Genomic DNA, 25820 nt, shown 5'->3' on the forward strand with positions numbered 1-25820 from the left:
TCAGCCCTGCTGGCAACCGGGCACACCGGGGCGCACCACGGGGCGCTCAGCCCTGCCAGCCGCCAGACATGGCTCAGCGTCCCTGTTGACACTAAGGTGGTATCTGGGATGGCTGAAGCTCAGGCAGCGGTGGCAGCTGCTCCGCTCCGGTGCATTAGCAGTCATGCACAGTCTCGGTGCTCAGCCCACGCAGTGGCCGGGTCCAGGCTTGTCCTCGGTGAGGGCAGAGCCGGGAGCAGGGAGGGGACTGGGGGCAGCAGCAGCACCGACAGCAGGAAGGCGCTGCACTGCCTTGAGCAGGGGCAGCGGGAAGAGGGGCAGGGAGGGGACACAGGGGGCTCAAGGAAACAGGGGAGCGGGGGGAAGTGCAGTGCCCCTCGCTCCCTGTAATGACAGGGGGACACAGTACCAGCGGGCAAGGGCTGGGGCATGATGGCCCCGTACCCTCACTGCACCGCCACGGGCAAGGCAGGAGGCGAGGGGACATCCAGGACGGACAGACCTTCGGTGTGTACCAAACACCGCTGGCCTACTCCAAGGGAACCAGAGAAGGGCCACAGAGTAGGAGACTGGCAACAGAGAGTGGAGGCCAAAAGCGTGGGAGGCCGTCCAAAGAGGATGGTGGCCCTGCAGTGGGGGCGCAGGGTTTTTCATGGTGTACCCCACATGATGGCAGTGACACTGCCTGGGTTAGTTGGGTGTCCCCAGCCCGAGCGGTGCCGTGTTGTGCTGCACCTGCTCTCTGTGGAACTACAGTAGGAATTTGGGGGGAAGAACTGATTCCCGAGGTTATACTTCAGCCCAAGCAGTACAGGCGGGGTTCCTGTTGCAGAACATCCACCTGGTGGCCCGGTGGCTGGGCACGCTGGAGAAGATGGTGGAGCAGTACAGCCTGGGTAGCCACACTGACTACCGGGTGTTCATGAGTGCCGAGCCAGCCCCCAGCCCCGAGGCACACATCATCCCGCAGGGACTGCTGGAAAATGCCATCAAAATCACCAGTGAGCCGCCGACGGGCATGTATGCCAACCTGCACAAAGCCCTCGACCTCTTCACCCAGGTACCCTCGCCCCACTGCAGTTGCGCTGTGCACAGCTGGTTCCTTTCAACTGGTTTTGGGTCAGCGTGTCCAGCTCACCCCATCCTTGGGGTTTCACAGGCTGAGCATCTTCGGGGGCGTCACTGCAGACACGGACACTGCGCCAGAAGCCAGCCCACCCCCAGGCACATCCTCCTGGGGGTGCCCAGAGCCCCCATTTGTCAGGATGTGATTTAGGGGTAACCAGAGCTGCCCGAGGGTTCCCGAACCAGGGAGGCTGCTGTATTACTGGTGCCTTTCCCAAGGCTGAATGTCGAGCTGCTGCAGCTTAGTGCCACGAACAAGCCGCCCCGACTCTCAGCGGGGTGTACCTGTGTGTGTGGATTCCTAATTTTTTTATAAACACGAGTGCAAAAATTTACCAACTAGCATATCTTTAAAAGATAATTTTATGGTTTGTTTTTTTTTTTTTAAATAAACATCCTTCAGTTCTCCTTTGCCATCATCTTAATTTTCTTGAATAGATGGATGGCCAATCGCGATATTCACTCATTCACTTGCAAACCCACTCTCATTTTTATTCCACTGCAGGACACGTTAGAGATGTGCAGCAAGGAAATTGAGTTCAAATGCGTCTTGTTTGCGCTCTGTTACTTCCACGCGGTGGTGGCCGAGCGGCGCAAGTTTGGTGCTCAGGGCTGGAACAGACCTTACCCCTTCAACAACGGTGACCTGACCATATCGATTAACGTCCTGTACAACTACTTGGAGGCTAACCCCAAGGTAAGGGACTTACAAAGTGATCATATCTCAGCACAATACACACTATGACAACCAACCTTTTTTAAAAAAAAAAATTCATCTGTTTGCTGCACAAATGCCTTCTCTCGAGGAAACACAGCATTGCCAGTAGTTCTTCCCCTCCTCCCCAGGGAGCTGCCTGCACACTCTGGCAGGTGAAGGTGCAGAGTCCAGCACGACTGAGCTGGGTGGAAAGCGGGCGTTTAGCACCGGGCTGGGACGAGTGCCTGCTCTGGCTCAGGCCTCGGTGCTTTGTTGGGTTGGTTTTTTGTAAATTACTTTCCACCTAAAAGGCAAAGCCTGCCCCGAGACCGAAGGTGCAACGAGCAGGATTGAGGTCTCACCCTTCGGAGAGTCCTGCTTTCTCCTGGCCTTACAGACATGATCAACGTTGATCTGAATAAAGACGGGATGACAGGGGTTCAAAGTATGGATGGCTGTGTCCATACCGGGACAAGGTGAAATCTGTGGGCGAACACAAGAGACACCCAAGACAAGGTCCCCTGTCTTGCTCCCCTTCACTCTGTCACCGAGCTTCTGCGGGTCCAGGCTCTGTCACTTCCCTGGACGCTGGACAGGTCAACCCGGGAGCCATTGCTCTGTGACCCCGCAGCTCTACAGTCGTGTGCAGCTTCCCCGGGCTGCAGGGGACTTCTGGGGAGCCACACAGGCTACAGAAACCCCACGGTGAGCCTCTCCTTGTAGGTACCGTGGGATGATCTCCGGTACCTCTTTGGTGAAATCATGTACGGGGGACATATCACAGACGACTGGGACCGCCGGCTGTGTCAGACTTACCTGAGTGAATATGTCCGTGTGGAGATGCTGGAAGGGGAAGTGTACTTAGCTCCAGGGTTTTTGATCCCTCCCAGCTTGGATTACAAGGTAAGAAAGATTAGCGTTGCAATTTGCTGTGGAAAACCACTGCTCTGGATAAACGCGCACTAGTCAGACTTCCCTCATGCTAACCAAGGGGAAAAAAAAAAGTTTCAATCCCATGGAAACATGCAGAATCGCTGCAAAAATAATTCCTGTGGCTGGGGTGGCAAGGGAAAAACTTAGGTAAGACGTGAGTAAAAAAACCATCTTGAATAAGCAATGCCAGCTAGCTGTGAAGCACCACCACCAAAAAGCGATGACGTATTTTCAAGGCTGAAGCAAAACTCAGGCTCCTTTATACGTATCTGCTAAACTAACGTCAGCGCCTGCCCTGCACTTAGGGTTACCACGAGTACATCGATGACAACCTGCCACCGGAGAGCCCCTACTTGTACGGCCTTCACCCCAACGCAGAAATTGGCTTCCTGACCGTCACTTCGGACAGGCTTTTTCGGACAGTTTTGGAAATGCAGCCTAAAGAATCAGACGCTGGAGGAGGCTCAGGTGTCTCCCGAGAGGAAAAGGCAAGTAAAGTTTCTGCCTCTTTACAGTAAACAATGACAATTCAGAGGCCAGATGGAGAGGACAGATATGGGCCCACACACAACGGACAGGAGAATATGACCTGTCATAATAACCGATTTCTTACCAGCGCAGGACAGTACAGAGATGTGATTCTAGCCCAGTACCTACTGCTACAAACTGTCAGCCTGGAGAAGGGGGAACTGCTAGCGCAGAGCTATCGAGACACGCTGCAGTCTCCGCTCAGCTGGACGCTCCTGTCAAGTTTTTAAGTATATTTGCACTTGGTTTCTCTGTGACCAGCCTCTCCTTTCCATTTCAGTAACTTTACCGGTCTTTGGCACTGGTAATGTAATTGAACACGAGCGAACGCTTCACCGCTCCACAGCTGCTGAGAAGGCAGCACTGATACCGCAGCCCAGGGCAGCCAAAGTACTGGCCGCGGCTGCCTATTTGTCCCTGTCCCATCTGCAGCTCTCTCCCCTCTCCCCTGCTCTTGCATCAGTCTAGATCCCAGGCAGGCAGGCAGCTGGTCACGCAGATCGTAAGACCATTAGCTGCTCTCCTCCAGCATCTCCGAGAAACCCAAAGGGCGAAAAGAAGGGGCTGAAATGCTGCCCCAGCAGTTTCTTTGTGTTCACCCCATCTGAACACATGGTGCAGTTACAAAAGTCAGCAGTGTGCAGAAAGGTTACTCTTTGATGGGGTCGAGAGGCACCAGTGGCAAAACGTGGCTCACATGCCGCGTCCTCAGCGGATGGAACAGGCTTAGTAATTTCCATTCACGATAGCAACTACTGAAAATACTTTTTTTTAAAAAAGGAAAAAAAAAAAGTCTTCCTCCTGACTCCCTGGATTTTACACTTGAATTTCACAGCCTCCGTGGCTTCAGTGCTTACCTTCTTGGCTATCGAAAAAGAGCTGCAGCTTTTTAAGATCCAAGAGCAGTTAGTAAAAGAATAGAGTATTCGGAACAGAGGAGGAAGCACAGGAAGACACAAAGGCAGAAGAAGAAAAATCTTACTAAGTTAATTAACTGTTAACCCACAGCATTTTTCCTTAGGTAAGAGCAGTTCTATGGCATATTCTTTCCAGGTGAAGTCAGTCCTAGACGAGATTCTTGAGAGGCTGCCGGAGCCATTCAATATGGTGGAGATCGTAGCGAAAGCAGTGGACAAGACCCCGTATGTCATAGTTGCCTTCCAGGAATGTGAAAGAATGAACATCCTGACCCATGAAATCAGGCGGTCTTTGAAAGAGTTAGACTTGGGACTAAAGGTATGCACTAGGTAGCTGCCTAGAAAGCGCCTCTCCCTACCAAATAATTCCCCATGATTTGCAAGTGGCTGTTGGTCGTTTCGAACCTTGTCTTGTACAAAGCGCTTGGCTACCCTTGCTCGCGCTCTTACACATCCCACTGTGCTGGGTACGGCCAGACGGTACCAGCCTCCTGCTTCGTGATGAGTTTGAGACCAAATACTTCCATCAGTCTTGCTTTCTTCAGGTAAAACTGCCCAGACTTTTTCTCTTTTTTAAAAGGGAGAGCTAACGATTACATCAGATATGGAAGAGCTGGCAAACGCTCTCTTCTACGACAACGTTCCTGAATCCTGGACACGTTATGCCTATCCCTCTCTTCTTAGCTTAGGAGCCTGGTATGCAGACCTGCTCCTTCGGATGAGGGTGAGCAGATTTCTTGTGAAAGTTAAAGCTTAGGGAGCAAGCAGACACCACACAAGACCAGGAATCACCTCCATCAGTGTACAGTGGTTAACTGGTTTATTTTTCAATATTAATTTAAGCAGTTTGAAGTACCTGAAATGGCCTGTTACCCCAAGAATGAGAGCAGAAGTCTGAAAAGGGTTCACCTTTAGAGTATATCACTGTTTCAAAAGAACATTCACTAGCCCCACCATAACTTTATATGTCTCAGAAAAAAGAATATTTAATAAAAACATCTATTTAAAGTGTAGCTTTGTTAAAAAAAATAATAGCAGTATTTACTGCAATCCAAATTAACGGTTTAACTTTCATTGCTGCAGTGGAATCTGCTATTTATTCACCACAGACCACCTCCATCCTAGTCTCCCCATCTGGAAGATTACCTGAAGCTCGTGTTAGGCACAGTGAAGCATCAGATCTCTGTCACATCATATCTCAAAGCAGTATTCTGCTGCTCAAAGGCCATGCTTCACTCTGAAGTACTTTGCTGGTTTTATTTTCCAGGAACTGGAAGTCTGGACAACGGACTTTGTGCTGCCTGCAACAGTGTGGCTGGCAGGATTCTTCAATCCCCAGTCCTTCCTCACTGCTATCATGCAGTCCATGGCAAGAAAAAACGAATGGCCACTAGACAAGGTGTGTCTTTCAGTGGAAGTGACCAAGAAAAACCGTGAGGATATAACAGCTCCACCCAGAGAAGGCTCCTATGTGCATGGATTATTCATGGAAGGTAAAAGATTGCATCTTTTATGAGATGTTTCAGACACGGAGAAAGCCCGGTTCAGCCTTAAAAATTCTTGCAAACAGAGCAGGTGTTAGTACTCACTGGCTTATTTGAATTTGTACAGCTTTTGCAAAAGCTCCAAGCAGCGGAGCCTTTATTCCACGCTGATGTCAGAGACACGCCAGCTGAGGGCAGCACCCGTCCAGTTTACAAGCAGAGTTTCACAAACCAGAAGCTGTTTTTTGGAAATTCAGACTGCATGTCATGAACCTGAGGACTGAGTTGTCTGAAGCTACACAGTTCTAGTGAATAAATATATTATGCTCTTATTTGATGTGTGAGTAAGACAAATCGGGAAACTCAGAACCTAAAATAATTACTGCTAAAAAACAAGGGGGAATGAGATGGCAGTATCAGCAGAGCACCAAAGGGGTCCACTTAAACAAGAGCACAGACCACACAGGACAGCTATCGTAGTTCCCACCACGGCCAAGTTCTACCTTCAGCTCTGCAACTTTCATGCAAACCCATGCTGAAGGGATGAGTGGGGACAGAATTTATTTAGATATCCCACACACAGTAAGGCAAAATGCATTCATGAGTCACAGTGAGATGACAGTAGTCGTTAGGGCTGACATGTTAAGCCATGGCTACCCAACCTTCACACTCCAGCCTCGACTGTGCTGCTAGAGCAACTCCTTCCCACCCATTAGTAGTTATGAAAACAGCCCCCCTCTAAGCGAAAAAGCCCCTGGGCAGCTGGCACCCTGACAATTTCGTAATATTGCAGGCGCTCGATGGGACATCCCTTCTGGTGTGATCGCAGACGCTCGACTGAAGGAGTTGACGCCCATGATGCCAGTCATCTTCATCAGAGCCATCCCTGTGGACCGCACGGACACCAAGAACGTCTATGAATGTCCTGTCTATAAGACACGGATGCGAGGTCCCACCTATGTCTGGACCTTTAACCTAAAGACAAAAGAAAAAGCTGCTAAGTGGATCCTCGCCGCTGTTGCTCTGCTCTTACAGATCTAAACTTTAATGACTATGGAAAACAGCAAATGCTTTTACTTGCAAAAACACTCAAAGTTGTGTAACTTAGTCTAAGTTTGATTGTACCAGAACTATTTTAGCAAAGTATCAATAAAAACAGTGCTGGAACTGCTGTCATGTGGAGACTGCTCTCACAATACATGGAGTTTCTCATGACGGATACTGGTTTTCAACTGGTGGTTTCTGATAAAGTGCTGGTTGAGTGCCAGACCACCGAAGGAAACCAAACAGAACAATTGCATGCAACTATCCGGATTCCTTTCCTTCTCATAGCTCTCTGTCTTTCCACAGCTATTTGTTTGATCGCTCAGTGCTAACTGTGAACAGAAATTCATCAAGCCGTGTGCACAACACCTTCCTGCAGGGAAGCATGTATCTGCTTAGACCAGACAGAAGAAAGGTGCAGATTTGGCCCAGTTCACCAACATGTCAACCAGTACAACCCAAAGAAAGTCCAGCTGCAAACAGATCAATCTCTGAAGTATGTTTCTTTCTATTTCTAGGTTATAGAATCTAGTCTACCCTTTCTTTCACAACAAATAATTTGTATCAGCAGTAATGCCTATTAGGGTGATTAGATCTGCTCTGGCCACCATACAGAAGCCAATGCCTGTCCCTTTAGTATAAAATAATTCACCAAAATCCCACCCCGTAAAATATCTGAACAATTAGTTCTAAAATACAGCTGCATAAAACTTCCCTCACAGCTAGTGGCAAGAAAAGCCACAAGGGGAGGCGAGTAGAGCTGCTTGTTTCTTTGTAAAGCATTTAGAATAAATTACCATTAAGCTTTACACTTACCTTCAGCCTTTTCAGGTGCCAGAAACCCCTTTTGTTGGCAATACAAGATCAGAACACACTGCACATACTCCACCAGTGAAACTCACAGGGCAGCCCGAGCCTGCGCTCTAACACATCTTTATCTGGCTTCCCAACCAACGTCTTTGCAGGGCGTGTTACGGTTTGAGGCTCCCACTTTCAGCAAGTAACATCCAAAAATCACACTAGCACCAAAAGTCCCCTCGTGCCCTCTCCGCAATTCATGAAAGACACTTGTAACACATCTTAACATGAAGGAACCAGATACACAACCCAAGAAATGGAGGCCATATTTATGTAAATAAAATGGATGTGTGAACACTCAGCATCAAGGGCACACACTCAGGTGCCAACTGCATGGACTATGTGCACAGCACACAAAAAAAAAAATCTAAGAGCGATTCCATGAAGCTCAGAGGGGTTCCAGTTACTGGGCAGTCAAACAGCCAGGCAAGTCCAGGACACTGTACCAAGCAGAAAAGCAAAACCAACTGTCCCTGTTAACCAACATCTACAAGGTGAAGACAAAACATTTTAAATATTCCAACAATGTTTTCTATTAGCTGGTCAAGATAAAATAAACACAGCCCCTCTCCACAAAACTCTGAAAGGGACATTTCAGGAATGGAAGTTTTATTCCTATGCACGGGAAAAACCCTTGTATGGGTTCTCTTTCATTGACCCTTCCAGAAATTCTAGTAGATGAAACCCAGTATAGGCCTTAAGCAATGATTCTAGTCAGTGGCAAGTACCCCAGAAGAAAAGAGAGATGCCTGTTTTTTCCCCACATCTATGTTTCCATCATCTATTTCTTCCACGTGATAGAGAGTACTGCACTTATTAATTGCCGTCAGTGCAATATAAATTCCCCGTAAGAATGGCAAAAAACTCACCCAAAGCAGCAACTTTTCTTCTTTCAAAAGAAATTCTTGATCAGAGGTGTTACCAGCTTCACCCACAGTTTCACATAACGATTTGGCTGCTCAAATGTTGATGATGAGACTACACCTGAGCAGAGGTAAAGCTGCTCCTGTTCCTACACAGGGAAAGAAACATCATCCCAGTAAATCCTAAGTGTTAAATTATATAATGGCCTTTAAGAAAAGCAAATTATCAGATAAAACTGGCCATGGATCCTGCCAAAAGGATGCATCATTTCTGCCACAAGCCTGAACATAAGTTGTGCCCGTTCCATGCGGCACAACTCACAGAGCAACCAAACCACCAAGGAGCTAGCACAGGATCTGTCCTTCACACCTGCCTGCCACAGCACTCCACTTTTTGATGACTATTGGTGCGCTCAGTAACAGAACCTCAAGAATTAGCAATTTAAACTCTACAAAGAGCAAAGGTAGAAGGTTTTGCCTTTTTGCACCCCACAGTTGCAAGAGAGCTAAGCTTCAGTTTCAGAAAAATCCTAAATCCCTCACTGTAATTGCCAGAAAAGGAAACCTTACCATAATCTCAAGAGACTGGCTTACGCAGCTCTTTCTAGACACAGCTCAAGCGCTGTGTTTTCAAATGAATATTCAGTCATGATTTCAACTAAATTACCAGAAACACTTAGGCTTCTCCAGTGTGTACACAATACTGCTGAAGGAGGAAATGAACCATCATGATGATAATACATGCTCGCATTGCACATGAAAGCAGCTGTTTGATCAAAGGTAGAAGCAGTTTTCTTATCAAAGCCAGTCAGAGGTTTCTAGATTTGCAGGCAAACAAGGAGCAGACCATCTACTGTAAGTCTGTTCATAATCTTTTTTTCATTAGCTAAGCTGTCACAAACAACAGAAAATACTCTGCACTGTTTAAATGCAGTGTGGAACAGGGAAACAGGAATCAAGCACTGGAAAGTAACACCAAAAAGATGAACCAACAACAGAAGGGAGACATCTGTGTGCCTAAGCAGTCTAATTTTAGAAACCCCAAATGCTCCAAGAGCTATAGTCAGCCCTGCTATGAAGATTCTGCACCATGGTCATCTGATACAGTGAGGTCGTCTGATCACTGGAAGTGAGACCAGTTGTCTGAATTGAAGTTCAGTTCATTCAGTGGAGCACCCAAAGATACCCAGACGACTCAAATTTCTTCTCAAATCTCATCACACATTTTTAAAATGGAACTGAACGTTACATAGACAAAGTAATTTCATGGCAGCATACCAGTAATGTATTAAGTCTTCTAAACAAAGATCACAGAACAGTAAACAAACAGCCAATCTCAAAATCAGCTTCCAGCAAATGGGAATGGTTTAAAGCCCTTTAAATTAGATCACTGCAGTACTGCCTGAGAAAATTCCTTTGTCATATTTTCATTGATTCTCCCCTTCCATTAGAAACAAGTAGAGGCAAGATATGAATTGAAATATCCAAGCAACTCTTCCAGTAATAGAATTGTTTTTGATTAGATATACTCTGACTCATCCTGTGGAAGAGCCCTGATGCAATAGGGCAATTCCCATTGATCCCGAAGACAACTGTGCCTTCTTATGCCAGGACTTGGCTTAAGAGAATACATTTTTGAGATCCCTAAGTCACACACAGAGGCACCAAACCAATTTGCTTTGTATCAGAGCACTACATGAGAAATTACTTGGGACACTGTCAGTTCCAGCAGAAAATTCAGAGTCAAGACAGCTGGAGAACCAGACAGGATTTAGAGAAGCAGCAAAAGTGCTGAGCAGTCCAAGCTGCCTAATTAAAAAAAACAACAACAAAAAAAAAAACCCAAAAACACTAAAACTGGGTCACTGAACATTAAACCATTGCCAAAACTGGGTCACTGAACATTAAACCATTGAAAAATGTTTGTGTCAAGACTATATAATGTCATATTATTCTTCAAGAATATATTATGTCATATAACTTCATGGGCAATCCAACCAGCCCAGAAATCCTCCTCTTGTAGAAACTACACTAAGATCCCCTGCCTTTGTTCACCTCCACAGCCTGCGGGCAGCCACCCAAAAGCTAACTGATTGGTGTTCATATTCCTACAAAGGATTTCCCAAATGCCTGAGAAGCAAAATCCTCTAGAAGTCCAAGATCAGCAATTCAAAGGGCCTGACCTCATTATCCTAGAGCACAGTGTGACCTTGGCAATGCCCAAATATTAGGGATAAGGCCCAAGAACGTGCTGTGTGATCAGTGAGCAGAGAGCCAGCAGATCCTCTCCGAGTGCTGGTGTCTCTCAGCATCCATTGCCTGAGCACTCCCGATACTCGAGTTCACTGGGGACACATGTTCTTTCCCGTTATGGCCTCCATTTCCCAGAAACAGGCACTTGCAGCAGGCATCTCATCAATAGTCACTTAACTGACAGCTCCTTGAGACTTCCTATGCTCAAGAAGGTTTTGAATTATTGTAGCTGTAGGTTTTTATTGCAACCGCGTCATCAGCATTCCCTATGTGACCGAGAAGCACAACATCCATGTTACCTCCCCATAATCAGCCACTTACCTGATGGAGTTGCTGCTGCAAAGCTTTATTTTCTGTCACTATTGCAACCTGAGCTTCCAAGTCACGATGAACTGATCGATATCCGAAATTAGGAGAGCCAATCAGAGTCAGGCAGGGAAGATCGCTTCCTGCCAGGTACAGCCAGAGGCCTGCAGGAAAAACGGAGAAGAAAGGAAGCGGGGCAGACAAAGGAAATGACCGGGGTAGCCTCAAACAATCGCTTTGCTTAAAAGAAATTAATTAAACATGTTAGATTACAGTAACTATAAAAGATCACGACACAAAGCAAGCTTCCTTGCAGATGGTCTAGCATGTCTTGTAAAGCTTCGTATGAATCTTGGGGTACCCTTGCACAGCTTGCATTGTCCAAACTTGTGCTCTTAACAGGGGGGCTGCAGCATGCTCAGTGCCGCCCCAGGGACACATTCTTAAGAAAGTAAATAAACTGCACGGAGGGGCCCAAAATAATCCAGAATGAGTCACTCATTAAGTTAGAGGTCGTTTTGCACCACGGCATATCTCAGAAACACTGAAATAAGACAAACAGTTTTTCAGTAAAGGAAAACCTACACCAAGCAACAGAGCGCCAGGCAGACAAGCCAGGCCTGGACCAGTCAGTTCCAGAACTGGAAGCAGCGCAGTTGCACAGTGACTAACCCCTTTCCCGAGACTACACAAGACAGTGACATGAAGAGGCATCTCCCTGCTCTGACAGGTGAATTCACATGAAATAGACTCGTAAAAGCAGTGCAAATTATTACACCCACTCACTTCCTGAGGAGCCACCCGAAGATGAAATCAAACTTTGGCCAGGATGCAAGACTCCCAAGTCCACTCACCACTCCAGTTCACACACAACTTTGCCAGTGCAACAACAAGAGCAAGCGTGATACAAACCAGATGGAAACACCACACTACTCTCAAGCACACCACTGTAGCACAGCAGGAAAGAACAGCTAGGGATGCCACAGCAGAGCCTGGACTATTGCCAAGGAGAGCCTATACAGCCATTCTCTGTGTATAAACGCACCCAAGAAGTGTTTGCTCTCCACTTAGCAAGGCACAAGCACTTAGAACAGCCCTGGGCAGGTCCCTGATAGATGGCTTATCCCTACTGCAAGTCACACAAAGACTACAACAAAGAAACCATAGCATAAAAACCACCTTGTCCTTAAAATAGAAGCAGGTTTCCTAACTCAACCCCAGAGCAGTTCCAAGAATGCCTTGAGTAAGAAGCTGCCGATTCACCGCTGGTTCCTGTAACCTCCTCCCCGCCCCCACATTGCACACACTCAGCAGCTTCGCTGCCACTTTCAGTTACACCTCCCGGCTCAGAGCTGGCACTGCCCATAACTCAGTGGCATGACTGACTCCTCCACAGGCTCACCCCCACCCACAGAATGGCAGGAGTGCCAGCACAGGGGGCTCCAGCAACCACAAAAAGTACCCGAGTGGCACAGAGATTCGGCAAGTTCTGCCACCAAACAGGACGGCTGCCAGGGGCCGCGTGGTGCCCCGGCCCAGCCGCAGCACAAGGCTCCCAACAGCGGGCCAGAGCTCTGTCCGGGCAGCAGCTACAAGGAACACGCTTCCTTGCTCTTTCTAAGCAGTCACGCGGCAGCCCTAAAGCCTTTATGGTCCCTCTGGCTTTATGGTCACCTGGCAGGATCTGCTCAAACAGTGACTCACCTTTCCAGAAAGGGGAAGCGCAGTTTCCCAGCCGCCATTCAATAGCAGTAATGCGGGTTTATCTCCGAGCAAACAGCTACCTGCCTGGCACTCTGTCACCCGACACTTGCATGGAAGGGACCCTAATCCTAAAGGATGTACCTGTGTCACTCACAACACCGCACCCAGAAATGCAGCAGAAGACGGGTAGATGCGCACTGCTGCAGGTAGGCTTCATGATGTTACACCCAGGAAAGCCTCTCTCATTGCAAAGGTTTGCATTTCCTACTCACACGTGCATGATGGCTGTGCAGCGCTCTGAACTGGGCTGCTACAACTGCACTTGCACCAAGCGAACCTAAGGCCAGTCGTAACCCTGGTGGGAATACACACTGCGGGAAGTTGCGCATGAGGATACAAAATGTTTTAAGAGGAGCTAGAACGGTTTACAAAACAGCAGCCACAGCGTTTGGTGTAAATGAGCTAGATCCTATAGGAGACTAAAGGGTGTCTTTCATCTTAGCCCAAAAAGGAAGTATTAACAGGCACTATTTGCTGCTAGGGATCTCACATCCTCTTCCAGGAGCCAGACTCTATGTGTAACTGCCTTTCATCGGTCTCCGGGGTTTCCTCCTTTTCCCTCTTCTGCCCTGTCCTCTCTTTCACGCACACTACGTGACTCCTGCAGAAGGAAACCGGGTGAATCAAACATGTGCCAAAGGGCAGAGCGTGCCAGAGAAGGGAGCTACAAGCTGATCCTTCCAGCACTCCGAAGAGGAAACGGAAAGGCGGCAGCAAACATCTCCAACTGTCCCTCCTGCCAAGCACGGGAGCTGCTGAACTCCGAGTCTTGTATCCCTCTCTCAAAGAGAATGCCATACAGCAGACGGAGCCCAAAGCGCTTCCACGAGAAGGCACAGCTGGCCCAAAAAAGGATTGACTGCCACGTGCACTTTGGTAGCTTGGAAAAACAACCCATGCCTTCCGAGCTCAATCCATGCCAAACCACAAAATCCCACTCGGAGTCAGCAGTGCCCAGCAAGAGGAGGAACCTGTGAACCACAGATCGCTTTAGCACGTGCTTCCTGGAAGACAGACCACACAGGACTTCCCAGCCAGGCAGGCACCTCCTTCAGGCTGCCCTGGATTGAGATAAGGGTTTTACTGCACTAAAGTTACTGATCCCACTGCAGGAGAGGCACAACACTTGTTAGAAAGGTTTGTAATTTCAACATAGAGGCAGCCTAGTAACACTCGTGCATTTTCTTTAGTCAAGAGAAGGCCTACTCAGCAGCTTTCTCTCCCTACCACCTCTGAACCTTCTTCTGAACAACCCTGCAGGAAGCAGGGCAGATAAAGGCATTCCCACAATCATTAACAGCTAGTCTCCTTAAACAAAAACAACGGGAGAACAACCCCGGGACAGGAACAGGCCAGAGCCCCAGGGGCTGCACCCTTCCAGCATTCAAACCGGACACGTGCTGCAAACAATGGAAATGCCCCTCAGCACACTGCAAAGCCAGCTGGGGAAACTTGCATGTTAATTAGTGCCAGATTGGGTACTGCTTACAGTAATAGAATTGTCCTAGGGGACCAGTGAGCCATCACAGGAAGTGACACAGTGACACGGTGCAGAGCTCTACTTGCAGATTAGGGTAACAGAAGATGCTGTGGGACACGGCGAAGATGTCTTAGCTTGGCCAAGAGCCATGTCTGACCAGGAGACCAAATCATTTTGTGAGGTGTTCCACTGGTGCACCTCCACATGGGAAGACTGTAAGAATCTAGATATTTATAGAGTGTCACATGCATCAGATGTCTCAAAAAAAAAAAAATCCTCAGTTAAGTAGACTTCCTAAGCTATTTGCATTATTAAAATCTACTACTGAGCAATCAAATACTTACTACTGTGCATAAAGTAGGAGAACATAAGAGTCAAGGACTGCACTTTCTGGAAGGAAAATTTAGAGACACAACCAGCAACAACCAGTCAGGGAAAAATATTCATGCTTTGGTCAAGGTGGCATTGGGCTTGTGAAAGTTGTACACAATCGATCAAGCAAGAAAGAATCTGGGGTCTTCTGCAGAAGATCATGATGGCAGTATTAATTATTTTTGTTATTAACTACGTTTGTTAAGCAATATTCATTTCACAGCAACTTCCCCTCCAGCTGCCTCCAGCTCCCAGAAGGCACATGGGTGCATTTATTCACTATGCTGCACTTTCCTGTAAGCCATAAACAGAATCTGGTACAAATTCCTCAACACCTGGATCATCCCCACAAAGACCGGCTGCCAAGAGAACGTGGCGTCCAGGACCACTGGGGAGTCACCACTAGTGAGCTGCCTTCCTGCTTCTGCCGCAGATCCCGCCCTGGGGTCCCTGACACAGTCATCGCTTCTTGTTGCTGAAACCGGCAAGAGGGATACAAGAAACTGAATCACAACTGTTACTGTGATCATAAATACATCCAGATGCTTCCTTTTCTTTCACATCAAGTTGCACATCAAGACAGTGCCTTACTGTCACCACAGGGACAATTCCTGTATAATCTCTGGGACTACATTCGAATCAGGCAAGACATGACTTTGCATGGCTGTCCCCCTGAGTGATCCAAACCTTCCAGGTTTATGCAAGCAAGATGTTTGAACCTTGGATGAGTACTCTGGAGGTTAAGTCTAGACTCAGCACCCAGCCATCCCCTCACTAGTTGCTCAATCCAAATATGCACGTCTCAAATGCCTTCTGAACAAGTCCTCTTGGGAAACGGACGTCTTACCTTTGGCATGGAAAGTCCACCCAGCCCTAGAGTACTCCTGCAGCTGGACCCTCTCCTGTTGGTGAAGGTAGCAGACCTCACTGTAAAATTGGTGTTCAATGTAAACATAGGCAGCAGGGATGGCACCTGCCACCCCTTTGGCACCAAAAAAACCATTCACCTCCGGTGAGGCCAGAAGAATCCGATACTCAGCCCTAGTGCCCAGAATGAGGTCCATGTAAGCTTGTGTCAGGTTGAAGTAGCCAGTGGTAAGGTATATCCTGGCATCCCGTTCAGCCTCTGTCAGCAGCGTCTCTGTGACCATCTCATCTATTTGAATCCCAAAAGGTTTCATTTGGATTAAGGGATAGATCCAAGTGTCGGGTTCTGGTTTCAGACCCCCAGAGGCTTGAGAGCCTTGCTGGGATAACAAGGAGCTGCCTTGCTGGCTGCTGTGGAAAGTCTTTGCGTGAAGGAGTTCTTGTCGTGTCCTGGCAGAGTTGATCACCTCCATGACTCTTCGATTTGCTATCTCACAGTAAGCCATCTTGTCTCCTGCAGGAAAACCACAAGAGATTGCGTTTGAGACCTAAAGGTACAGAGCTACGCATCACCTATTATGTAGTGGGAAAAACTACTGACTGGACACCAATATGAGAACAAAAAGGAGCTAACACAAAGACCACACAACTTTCTCCTCCCTAAGTCTCAACAACCAATGTTTTAAGGTTAGCAAAGCTACATTACAGAAGAAAAATATTCAGCTTTAAGAGGGGTAAGAAACTTGACTAGCAGCAGCTTGAAAAGTCCACTGAGAAATGAAAAGACCAGGGCAAAGCTAAAACGGTAACCAAGAATCACCGGAACATACAAAATAAACTACTGCCCACAGGCTAAGCTTATATCACACAGCAGCGCACAAGGCCAGGACAAAAACTTATGATGCTGTCAACCTGACAGACAGATGCCCTTCTCTGCCCACTTCAACGCTTGTTCTCGGCCTTCCTAATCCAATATTCATTTGATTGCCAGAATAGACTCAACCACAAATTATTAATTACCAAAAATAGCACTACATTCATGAAACTTTCAGAATATGTACACACAGAACATCTAGAATTATAGACATTAATATCAAAAATAGAAAGAACCTCTCAAGGAATTTAAGTTCTTGTTCAAGGTCATAAGCAGCAGAATTATGAAGAAGCAATGAGACAGTTATAGAAGAACTTCTAGCCTTTGCACACTCTGCCAGAATACCTGGTGATAGCCACTGTGCTAGGAACACTCTGATAGATCCAGTCTCAAAACTCTAGCAATCTTGATTTTAGTAATGGATGGCACAGAATTGGGACACCCCGCAGGCTGTAAACAATGGTCAGACACTCAGCAATTCACAAATGGATGAAGTTCAGGTCATCCTTAAACCCTGGCTGTCACTCCTCTCCTCTGGATCGTATCATCCACCCAGATAAGACAACTCCCTCCTACCTTGGTACGGGTGTACCATCCCCTCCATCATCTGGACTGTATCATCTCGCTGTAATTGCAGAGACACATCTCCAATCGCATCCACTAGCTCCGTGAAGAAGTCTGCAATCTCAGGAGAGTCCTGCAGGAGAACATAGCGGTCCTGACGATTGGTGAAGTACAAATCACTCAGGTTTGCGCTAGGAGAGAAAAAGAAGAGTTGAGTTCCAGAACAGAGCATAGGCATATGATCCTGAACACCCCAGCCTAGGTTACAGATCTCACTCTGCATATAACTGGACTAAAGTACAAGTTGGCTATTTCCTTTTGAATCATGAGAAATCTTTCTTTTTTTCCTTTTGAGAAAGACTCTCTCTTTCATATGAGAATCTCATGTGGAAGAGCTGTGGCTGCTCTTCCATCTCAGAAGAGCATTGATACGATCACTGCGGAAAGACCAGATGCAAATAATGAAGTTCAGACAACATTGGTAGCATGCATACCTTGCCTCAAAACCTCAGCTAAATGAACCATATAAGGGCCTGAAGAGGCAGGACTCACCCGCTCAGGATCACATTATCATCAAAGAGATAGACCTTGATGTGCTGCAGTCCAATGGTCTCATTAAAACGCTCTGGAATCAGGAGCCTGAGAAGTCCACGCAGGTTTGGGGTGTGGAAGAGGGACACACGGACTTGCTCGGGAAATCGCTGCAGCAATGGAATTAGCATTGTTCGAGAATTCTTCCTACCTGGGAGACAAGGGAAGTTTCACACGCAGGATCACACCAGACAGGGGATATATCACGGCATGGCACCACAGCTCCTCAGCTAGAAGCTGATTACAGAATAAGCACCCATCTCATCTGCTGGCACTTAACATGTTTTCCTTTTTTCTTTCTTTTTTTTTAAATCACTTTTCATTTGCACTATGTCAATATTGAAATCGACATCCAGAACTGTAAGTTCATTGATGAATGAGCCTTGGAAACAGTCACTGAGCAGGTCTGACACCATTCAAGCTTCTTAATCAAGCCACACCCAGCATTAGTTAACACATGCTACAAAGAGTCACCACAAAGGTTTCTGATTAAGTGTACTGCTAATTCCAACAATTCCCACTTTCCTTTAAAAATGAAAATATAAGAGAGCATGATGGATAAGGGCAAATGCACTGACAAGTGAACTAAGCAAGAAAGCACAAGTTGCACAGAGCAGAGTTTGGCCCTTCTCGCTCCTACCACCTATTTTCGGAAGAAAAGCTGTTCAGCTTGAAGATTTTCTGGGAGTAAGTAGTTACTGGTATACAAAAGGCCAGTTTTGAAAGGTAAATGATTTAAGCAAGTAGGTCCAATTGGTCAAGACAGCCTCTCTCTGAAAAAAAACAGTTTATCTAGCCTAACTGTAAAATAAGCCCTTGAAGAAAGCAAAGCGTGGAAATATCTACCCCGAGATCCCCTGGTGTAGTCAAGAAGAATGGAAACTCTGAGGTTAGACGATCCTTTTGCTTGCAGCGACTTCTCCAGTGTTTCTTCTAAGCAATCCACCTGCAGAGAGAGATTTCTCTACTCATTACAGAAAGCAAATAAAGCTTTATAAGGAAAGTGTTCAGCAACCAGGAGGCCAGTGGCCATGAAAGCTTCCACACCCTAGTATGAAGGGTTTTTCCCTTCATATGCTTCATAATGCTCCCAATGAGCATTTCCTACTCATGCAAAACACTGCTAGTTTAGACTCTGCATCTGTCAGACCGGCATCCTACTCTATCAGCCTAAAGCAACACATGAAAGGGCATCAATTTTACATGCGCATATTCTTCAAGCCTCTGAAGAGCAATTAATATTAGCAGAAAGTCCCAACATCATTCCTAAATCACAGATTTGCATTACCAAAGAGAAACCTTGGTGGGAGTTCACAAATGATGCAGAGGCAGTTTTATTCCTTAACTACAAGGCTGTTTGTCACATGCAAATTCAAATCTTGTGTACAAGCCCAGACAAAGCCAGGCACAAAACCCTGTGCAGGACTCTGTCCACCTTTACCCTGCTGTGGAATTTGCATTCTAACATAAAAAACTGGCCAAGGTCAGGCTTCTCCCTAAAGGTCTTGGGTAACGCTTTTGTTTCTAGAGGGAAGGACAGGAAACAGAAAAGGTAAACAACATGAAGCAAAACTGACCTCTGTCTTAAATACAGAGAGCTAATACTGCATCTGCATACTGTACTTGGAGGACAAAACATAGCACTACATACGTACAACTTTAATCATGTTCAAGAGAAATGCCAGGAAAAAAAAATCAGCCATGATCCCACAGTTCTGCAAAAACCCTTTGAACACTATGCCAGTAACCTCTAACAGTCTGGAATATCCAGGCTCATTATCCCGTGAAAAAGTTCAGTAGTTCCATGGCTCTCTACTAGGTCTAAAACAGAAACTCCATACGCCTACGTTCCAAATTCCTCCCTCCCCCACCCCACGTACAAGCACACAAATGCAGCCAGGAACCCTGAGAAAACCCTCAAAGAGAGGAGAAAACACACGTAAAGTGAATCCCTATATGAAAGTTTTAAGGACATTACAAGCTCACAAACTGCACCTCACATACACCTCTTGCACCTGCAGGAACAGGATGCTTTTTGCAAAGGCAGGCATTTTCTTTCTGCATTCACCTTCTCCCCTTCCCAAACCCTTTCCACACTCACCAGCTCCTGTTCAAGGAGCCCTGTTCCCAGGTATAGTGAAGCCATCACCACTCGCTGCTTGGCTGTTTTTATCTGCACCTGGGAGTAGCAGAAAATAAGTTCAGTTTCATCCTCAGTCTTTGTGATCACTAGGAGCTAATGATCCAGACCACAGAAGAGCTGTGGTTCCCCCGAGGAGGATCACTTTAGCCAAATCATAGCATTGTCTCCCTTGCCTTGTAGAAGGAAAGGCACAAGGATAACACGCTGATAGCAAAGATGTAAAACACACAGGTCTTTACAAAGCAACATCAGCACCATTGCTGCATCCAAAAATCAAGGAAGAGATCAATGCTTTCTGGAAAACTGAGGAACACATTCCCTGCAGCTAAAACTATTACATACAAGAGCAGTTACCACACAGTAGCTGCAACATTGGGATTGTATCAGTACTGGCAATCCCAGCCTTCATTCTGCAACTGCTTTAATCCTTTGTATCCCATCCTGTGAACTAGCTAGAACCTAGAAACCTTTGTTTACGGAGCTCTCTTCCTTTCCCCTGTGCTCACCACCAACGCCGCAGGGGGTGGTAGCTGCTGCCCTCGTGGCCCACCCAAGCCGCCTTCTCCAACAGCTTACCATGGCGGTCCAAGATCATGTTTCAGAAGTACTGGAACTTGCTTTAAATACGCATTGTGAAAAGACTCAAGCAACTGAGCTAAACAAAGAAATTCTCACCTCAGCCCTACTAGTTACCTAAGAGATGCAGTATTACAGGATTCACAGTGTAATGACCTAAGAGACCTTTGGGAGGGACTGAGGGAGCTGTGCTTGTTTTGTATTGCAAAGAGGAGGCTGGGAGGTGATCTAACAGCAGCCTGCAATTAATTTTAGAGTAGTTACAAAGATGACGGAGCCAAACTCTTCTTGGTAGTTACAGCTGAGCAGGAGCCACAAACAGCTTTGGAAAGTTCAGGTCTGGCACCAGAAGAAAGCCTGTGAACTACTAAGATGGCGCAGCACTGGAACTGCTTACCCAGAGGCAGAACCTCCCTCAGCCATTTTCAAGACTCAGCTAGACAGAGCCTGCCTGACCTGATCTAGCATTGACAACAATCCTGTTTCAAGTAGAAGGCTGGACTAGCAACCTGCAGGTGCTCCTTCCTAACAACTTGCCTATGATTCTTCATAACCACTGCAGCTCCCAGCCCCCAAAAACCATTCCCACAACTTGGAACCCGCAACTCACCTTCAAGAGTTCATAGAATTCAGCTGGGGATGACAGCACCTTGACATGCGAGCTGGAGATCCCAAACTCTGGAACCAGATTCCTGATCCACTGGAACCTGTGTGCTCCTTCTGGACAAAGGGAACAAGGCGGGGCTGTGATCAGAGGAACAGGAGGGGTGAGCAACGGAGCTAGAAGCAGCCATGATGATCTGTGAAAAGAAAGATGGAGAAATTCTATATAATGGAGCCTTTGCTTCCCACAAACAACCTCCAAGTAGGTCAAGAAAGAGCTGCAACCAGGGCCAACACATTGTAAGGATCCACAATGGCAAGAATGCCTTTCCCTTTCCATAATCCCACCAAAGCCAAATCTAGAAATAGAAGAACACAAGAAAAAGGTAGGAGAACAGATCTTGACATCATCAGCTCCTTCCCCTAACCGGCAGGGGAGATGAGAGAAAACAAGACTTTCTTCAGAACAAGAACACAGGAGAGGAAACAGGCTGGAAGCTGAAGAAACTGAGGATGTGAACTCTCCCAAACACCCACAAATCAGACGTCTGGTGGTGCTGCTGTGGTACCAGCTATACCTGTAATCAGTCACTTCTGAATTGTCTTTATCACACACGCGTCAGCTTTGCCATGGCCAACAGTCACTTTCATGTCTAGCTTAGTTCTCAGCTGGGCTAAAGATTAGTTGTTTCTATTTCAGGTAAAGACATTTTAAAAATCATGCTACTCTAAAAGTTCCTTAACAAAACAGAAAAATGCTTCAACCCCTCAAACTTCTCCAAAAAAAGATCTACAGCACGCAGAGCGCCTGAGTGCAAGTACAAGCAAAAGCAACAAAGTCATAGCACCAGAACGACGTACCAAAGAATCGATTCAACAAGTTTCAACAAGTATGAGCCAAGAAGCACAACTGCGAAACATTAGGTAGCCCTCTACAACGATGCCACTTGCTTTCTGCACAAGTACTAAAGGAAGGTCAAGACTTCTCTTACAAGCTTCAGAGTAACTGTAAGGGAAACAGCAGGAAGTTCATTCTTTAAAAAGAAATTTCAGAACAAATTTAATTCCTTTGAAGTCGCTTAGGGAAGAAACCAACTTACTGCTAATAGTCATGCTTCAGGGGGTGACAAGAAGCAAATGGCATCTTTTCTTCTCTGGAGACTTAGCATGCAAATTCATCAAGTCATACAATAACCCCTGGTAGGAGTTTGTCCACATGACAAAACCACATTTCAGCACAATTAGCAGCAGCAACTCCCATGAGATCCAGGAATCAACGAGCAAGGGACTGAACTACATCCCCAAATCTGACAGAAAACATTCTGGTCTGTAAACCCTACTCGCAGGAGTCAGACTTGCTGTCAGGACAGAACCGAGGCGGCTGGTCTCATCCCAGAGGAATGCCAGGTCCCTCGGGCCAACAGGCAGCCACCATCTTGTGACCCATCCTGATGCATTCTGCCACCACCACATACCAAGAAGAAACTTGATTATGACCTTTACCAGAATTTGTTACGAGGAACTTTTAGGTTTTACCACAATCCAAAGCTCAAATGACCACAGATTCCAGGAAGATGATTTCACTCATTTGCTTCATGATAAAACACTGGATCTTCACAAGGTTTCCGAACGCCCTTACACAGAAGCCAAACAGTTTGCAGTTGCGTTTCCTGGAAAATCCACTGGTTTGTCACTGACTATTCATCGCAACAGAAATCTGAGTCAATTTGTGCAAGAATTCCTAGGATGACATTTTTCAACAGATCATGTGGACCAGGCTCAGACTTGACACCCAGAAGCTATATAGATTACCAACACAGGCTGCTAAAAACAATGAAAATATTCCATAGAAGATGTTTAAAAAAAAAAAAAAAAAAAAAAAAAAAAAAAAAAAAAAAAAAAAAAAAAAAAAAAAAAAAAAAAAAAAAAAAAAAAAAAAAAAAAAAAAAAAAAAAAAAAAAAAAAAAAAAAAAAAAAAAAAAAAAAAATCAAAGCAGAAAAGAAATACAAGAAATACTGTTTTTCAAGCACATTCTAGTGAATCTTTACAGAACCTGAGCAGGACCTTTGCGCATCTTTGCTCAACTCACGTCTCAAGGCACAGGCCACATACTGGGAGCAGAGACCCACTGCTACGTTACCGCCAAGTGAGCACGGCAAACAGAGCAAGGAAGACCGAGCTACGTGAATTCAGACTAGCATCCAAAAATACTTTTTTTTAAAAACAACAAAACGCACGGCTTGCAGAGCAATAACAAAGTCAGGGCTATAACCCAGCCCCGCAGATTACAAATTACATTCTCTGGAATTATTCCCGCTGAGGCAACAGTGGCAAATTTTATGCATTTTATGATAACAATTAATCAGCAAGAGGAGATAAATATTTTCCTTATTATTCCATTGGTCAATCCTGGCCAATTATACTTCCAAAAGACAGTACAGTGGCCGAAAAGCCACTTTGCAGAAACATGATTCCAAGAAGCCATTTTCTGGCAAAGAGTATGAAAACTGCAAGTTAAACTGCATCCTCACTCTACGTGGCCGAGCGTTAGGTTTATGGATTGATGAGGCACTCTTCAGGCAGCCCTTTCCCAGTGCTGCTGAGGGAGTAAAATCGATCTGAGTCACCAGCACTATTTGGTTTGAGCCTTCAGATTAATTCTATGCATGTATTGATATCCACTAATTCTATACTCTGGATTTTTTGCTGCCTAGGCAATTTAGAGTATATCTACACTGTTTGATCTTTTAATCCAATACTGAAATTTTAGAACTTATTTAGTGTTGAGAGCCTAAGGCTTTTATAACTATCAATTAAATCAGTATTTCGCTCCAGCTGACAGCAACAATGGCACAGCAGCCGTCTACCGAAGCGGCAGCTTCTACCCACAGGTGACTGAAAATAGCTCAAGCAACTCCCCAGGTATAACACAATCCTTTCAACTGTACGCACACAGCAGTCAGAAACCACGTAACATTATGAAGAAATCATCAAAATTCCATACTTCAACAAACCAGCTTTCAGAGAAACAGAAAATGGGGTGGGGGGGGGGGAGTCCTTCCCATGTACTCCACATCATTGAGTTAACCGGAAAGAGAAAACAGAACTAGAAGGAACCACCTCAAATCTTTTCTGCATAAAAAGTTGACCCTAAATATAAACGAGGGATTTTTTTTGTGTGTTCTATTTTTAAAAATTGTGGTTTTGGTACACAAACTCATGATGGAGCCGAAACACTCTTATTCACTGTAAAACCTCATCTGCAGAACCAGAGGTGAAGTGAAACTGCAGGATACGGCGCCGTCCTTTCACCCACGCATACGTCACCACACAGGGGGATCTACAAATTGCTTGTCTTTGAATTCAGTTGTCTCCTTCCAGGGCTCAGTATAGTGATTTATCTACGCTAAAAAACACTGATGAAACCAAAAGAGAAGTTTGAAAAGAATTTCCTTGGCTTAACCAGGAACATACAGCGGAACATGGGCTAACACAGGGCTCTGAGACAACAGCAAGGACGACTGCAGCACATCTGCCGTCCAAGGGGAAAAGGAGAGTGAAGACATGCCGTGATAAGAGAGATGCCACCCTTACAAAAATAAGTTTAACTTGTCCAGAAGATTGTATCAGGCACCGTACTAACTAAAACAAAACACAGAATCCTTCCAGTGTTCTCTTACCAAGTACAGTGCAAAGTGATGTGCAAAGACTAGGGGAAAAAGACCTTTTTTTAAAGACGTCTTCAAAGCATTTTGTTTGATCACTTCTGAATCCAGGACATGGTTCTACAGAAAGACAATCATCTCCGGTTTTTTAATGTTTTGGTTTTAGCATGAATTGTACTCCTGATCGCACAGCCCCACAAAAGGAGCAGCGTCAGCAGAACTAAGGCAGCAGTGCGGTAGCAAAAATAAGGAGAGGAGAAGCTGTTCAGGGGAGCGTGGTTGCAGAAAGACTGACGGGAGAAACCACAGTCTGAGGCTGCAGCTGTGCATTCCCTTTAGCACGGCACGCAGCCCGTCTGGCACCGAGAAGGGCAGACCTGCCTCCCCGCAGCTGTGCCTTCCCCGTCCCTTTCGCTCCCTGGGGAAGGAGAGAGAGGGGAAAGGGAGAGTTTGGGCAATTTTCAGAGGTCAGCTCCTAGACCCCGCTCACTGCGCAGCTGCGCAAGGGAGATGTCAGGAGCAAGCTGTGGGAAGAATGAAGGCCCACTCCTTCCCACAGCAGCCCACTCAGATCCATTTAAAATGACGGTGAAAACACTCTCTGTGCGCGGTTTGATAATTCACCTGCTCCAGCCTAACAGTGACTGCTGCTGGAAGGAGCGGCCCTCTTCCCCGCTCACCTCTCTCGTGCTAGATGCAGCCCCAGCACAGACAGGACTGAGACCTGTTCTCATCTCTTTTCTGACAGGGAGCGGGAGGATCTCACCCTCCACGGACAGTCCCCAGTCCAGGCAGGTTGTGCCTAACACCTAAACCCCAGCCAGTGCCGCTCCGGAGGCTGACCAGCACTTGTGATAGCTGAGGTGGAAAGCTATCCCTAGCAAATGAGCAATATCGTTTTGCACCTGAAAGACAGCAGGAGTAAAGCGAATAAAAAAGAAGAAGGAAATAAAGTACACCTCTTGTCCTAAGGGCAAACAGACAGCTAGCGCAGACTGATGGCCTAAAGCAAGCTTAAGGAGCAGAACTAACCCTAAGCCTAAACCTAAGCCTAACCCTAACCGGCCTTTTCAGCAGCTGATTCACTGCGGAAAATAGCAACCGCTTCTGCGGAACCGCCCAGCCGGGGCAGGCCGAGGGGTCCCTTGCCGGCAGGGCCGTCACTTCCCGCACCTCGGCAGCGTTTTTAACGGGTTTGGTCGGGCACACGCGGAGCAGAAACCCCCGGGCAGCGCCGCGCCGAGAAAGGAGAAGCGGCGAGCGAGGGGACAGCGCGCTTCCCGCCTGGGCCTTCCCGGAAAACGCAAGACCG

General features: G+C 46.5%; 2 protein-coding genes across 2 annotated transcripts in view; one reads left to right on the forward strand and one right to left on the reverse strand.

Annotated features, from left to right (window-relative positions):
* Window positions 1–6855, forward strand: part of LOC103899047 (dynein heavy chain 17, axonemal) — a gene marked incomplete at its 5' end in the record, with an annotated part of 7200 nt that extends 345 nt beyond the window's left edge. Inside the window, 8 exons of the mRNA XM_009279454.1 lie at window positions 833–1060; window positions 1631–1822; window positions 2546–2725; window positions 3061–3243; window positions 4337–4519; window positions 4781–4924; window positions 5468–5693; window positions 6478–6855. Of these exons, the coding sequence (XP_009277729.1) occupies window positions 833–1060; window positions 1631–1822; window positions 2546–2725; window positions 3061–3243; window positions 4337–4519; window positions 4781–4924; window positions 5468–5693; window positions 6478–6725 (1584 nt within the window). The remainder of the gene's footprint in view (window positions 1–832; window positions 1061–1630; window positions 1823–2545; window positions 2726–3060; window positions 3244–4336; window positions 4520–4780; window positions 4925–5467; window positions 5694–6477) is intronic.
* PGS1 (phosphatidylglycerophosphate synthase 1) overlaps window positions 6426–25820 on the reverse strand; it is a 22747-nt gene continuing 3352 nt past the window's right edge. Inside the window, exons 2-10 of the mRNA XM_019472103.1 lie at window positions 20850–21201; window positions 19622–19699; window positions 18367–18466; window positions 17482–17671; window positions 16942–17120; window positions 15472–16005; window positions 11024–11172; window positions 8456–8598; window positions 6426–6659 (exon numbers count right to left, since the gene is read on the reverse strand). Of these exons, the coding sequence (XP_019327648.1) occupies window positions 8479–8598; window positions 11024–11172; window positions 15472–16005; window positions 16942–17120; window positions 17482–17671; window positions 18367–18466; window positions 19622–19699; window positions 20850–21201 (1702 nt within the window). The 3' untranslated portion in view covers window positions 6426–6659; window positions 8456–8478. The remainder of the gene's footprint in view (window positions 6660–8455; window positions 8599–11023; window positions 11173–15471; window positions 16006–16941; window positions 17121–17481; window positions 17672–18366; window positions 18467–19621; window positions 19700–20849; window positions 21202–25820) is intronic.

This window comes from Aptenodytes forsteri, unplaced genomic scaffold (genome assembly GCF_000699145.1).
Source record: "Aptenodytes forsteri isolate BGI_AS27 unplaced genomic scaffold, ASM69914v1 Scaffold243, whole genome shotgun sequence".
Lineage (NCBI taxonomy): Eukaryota > Metazoa > Chordata > Aves > Sphenisciformes > Spheniscidae > Aptenodytes > Aptenodytes forsteri.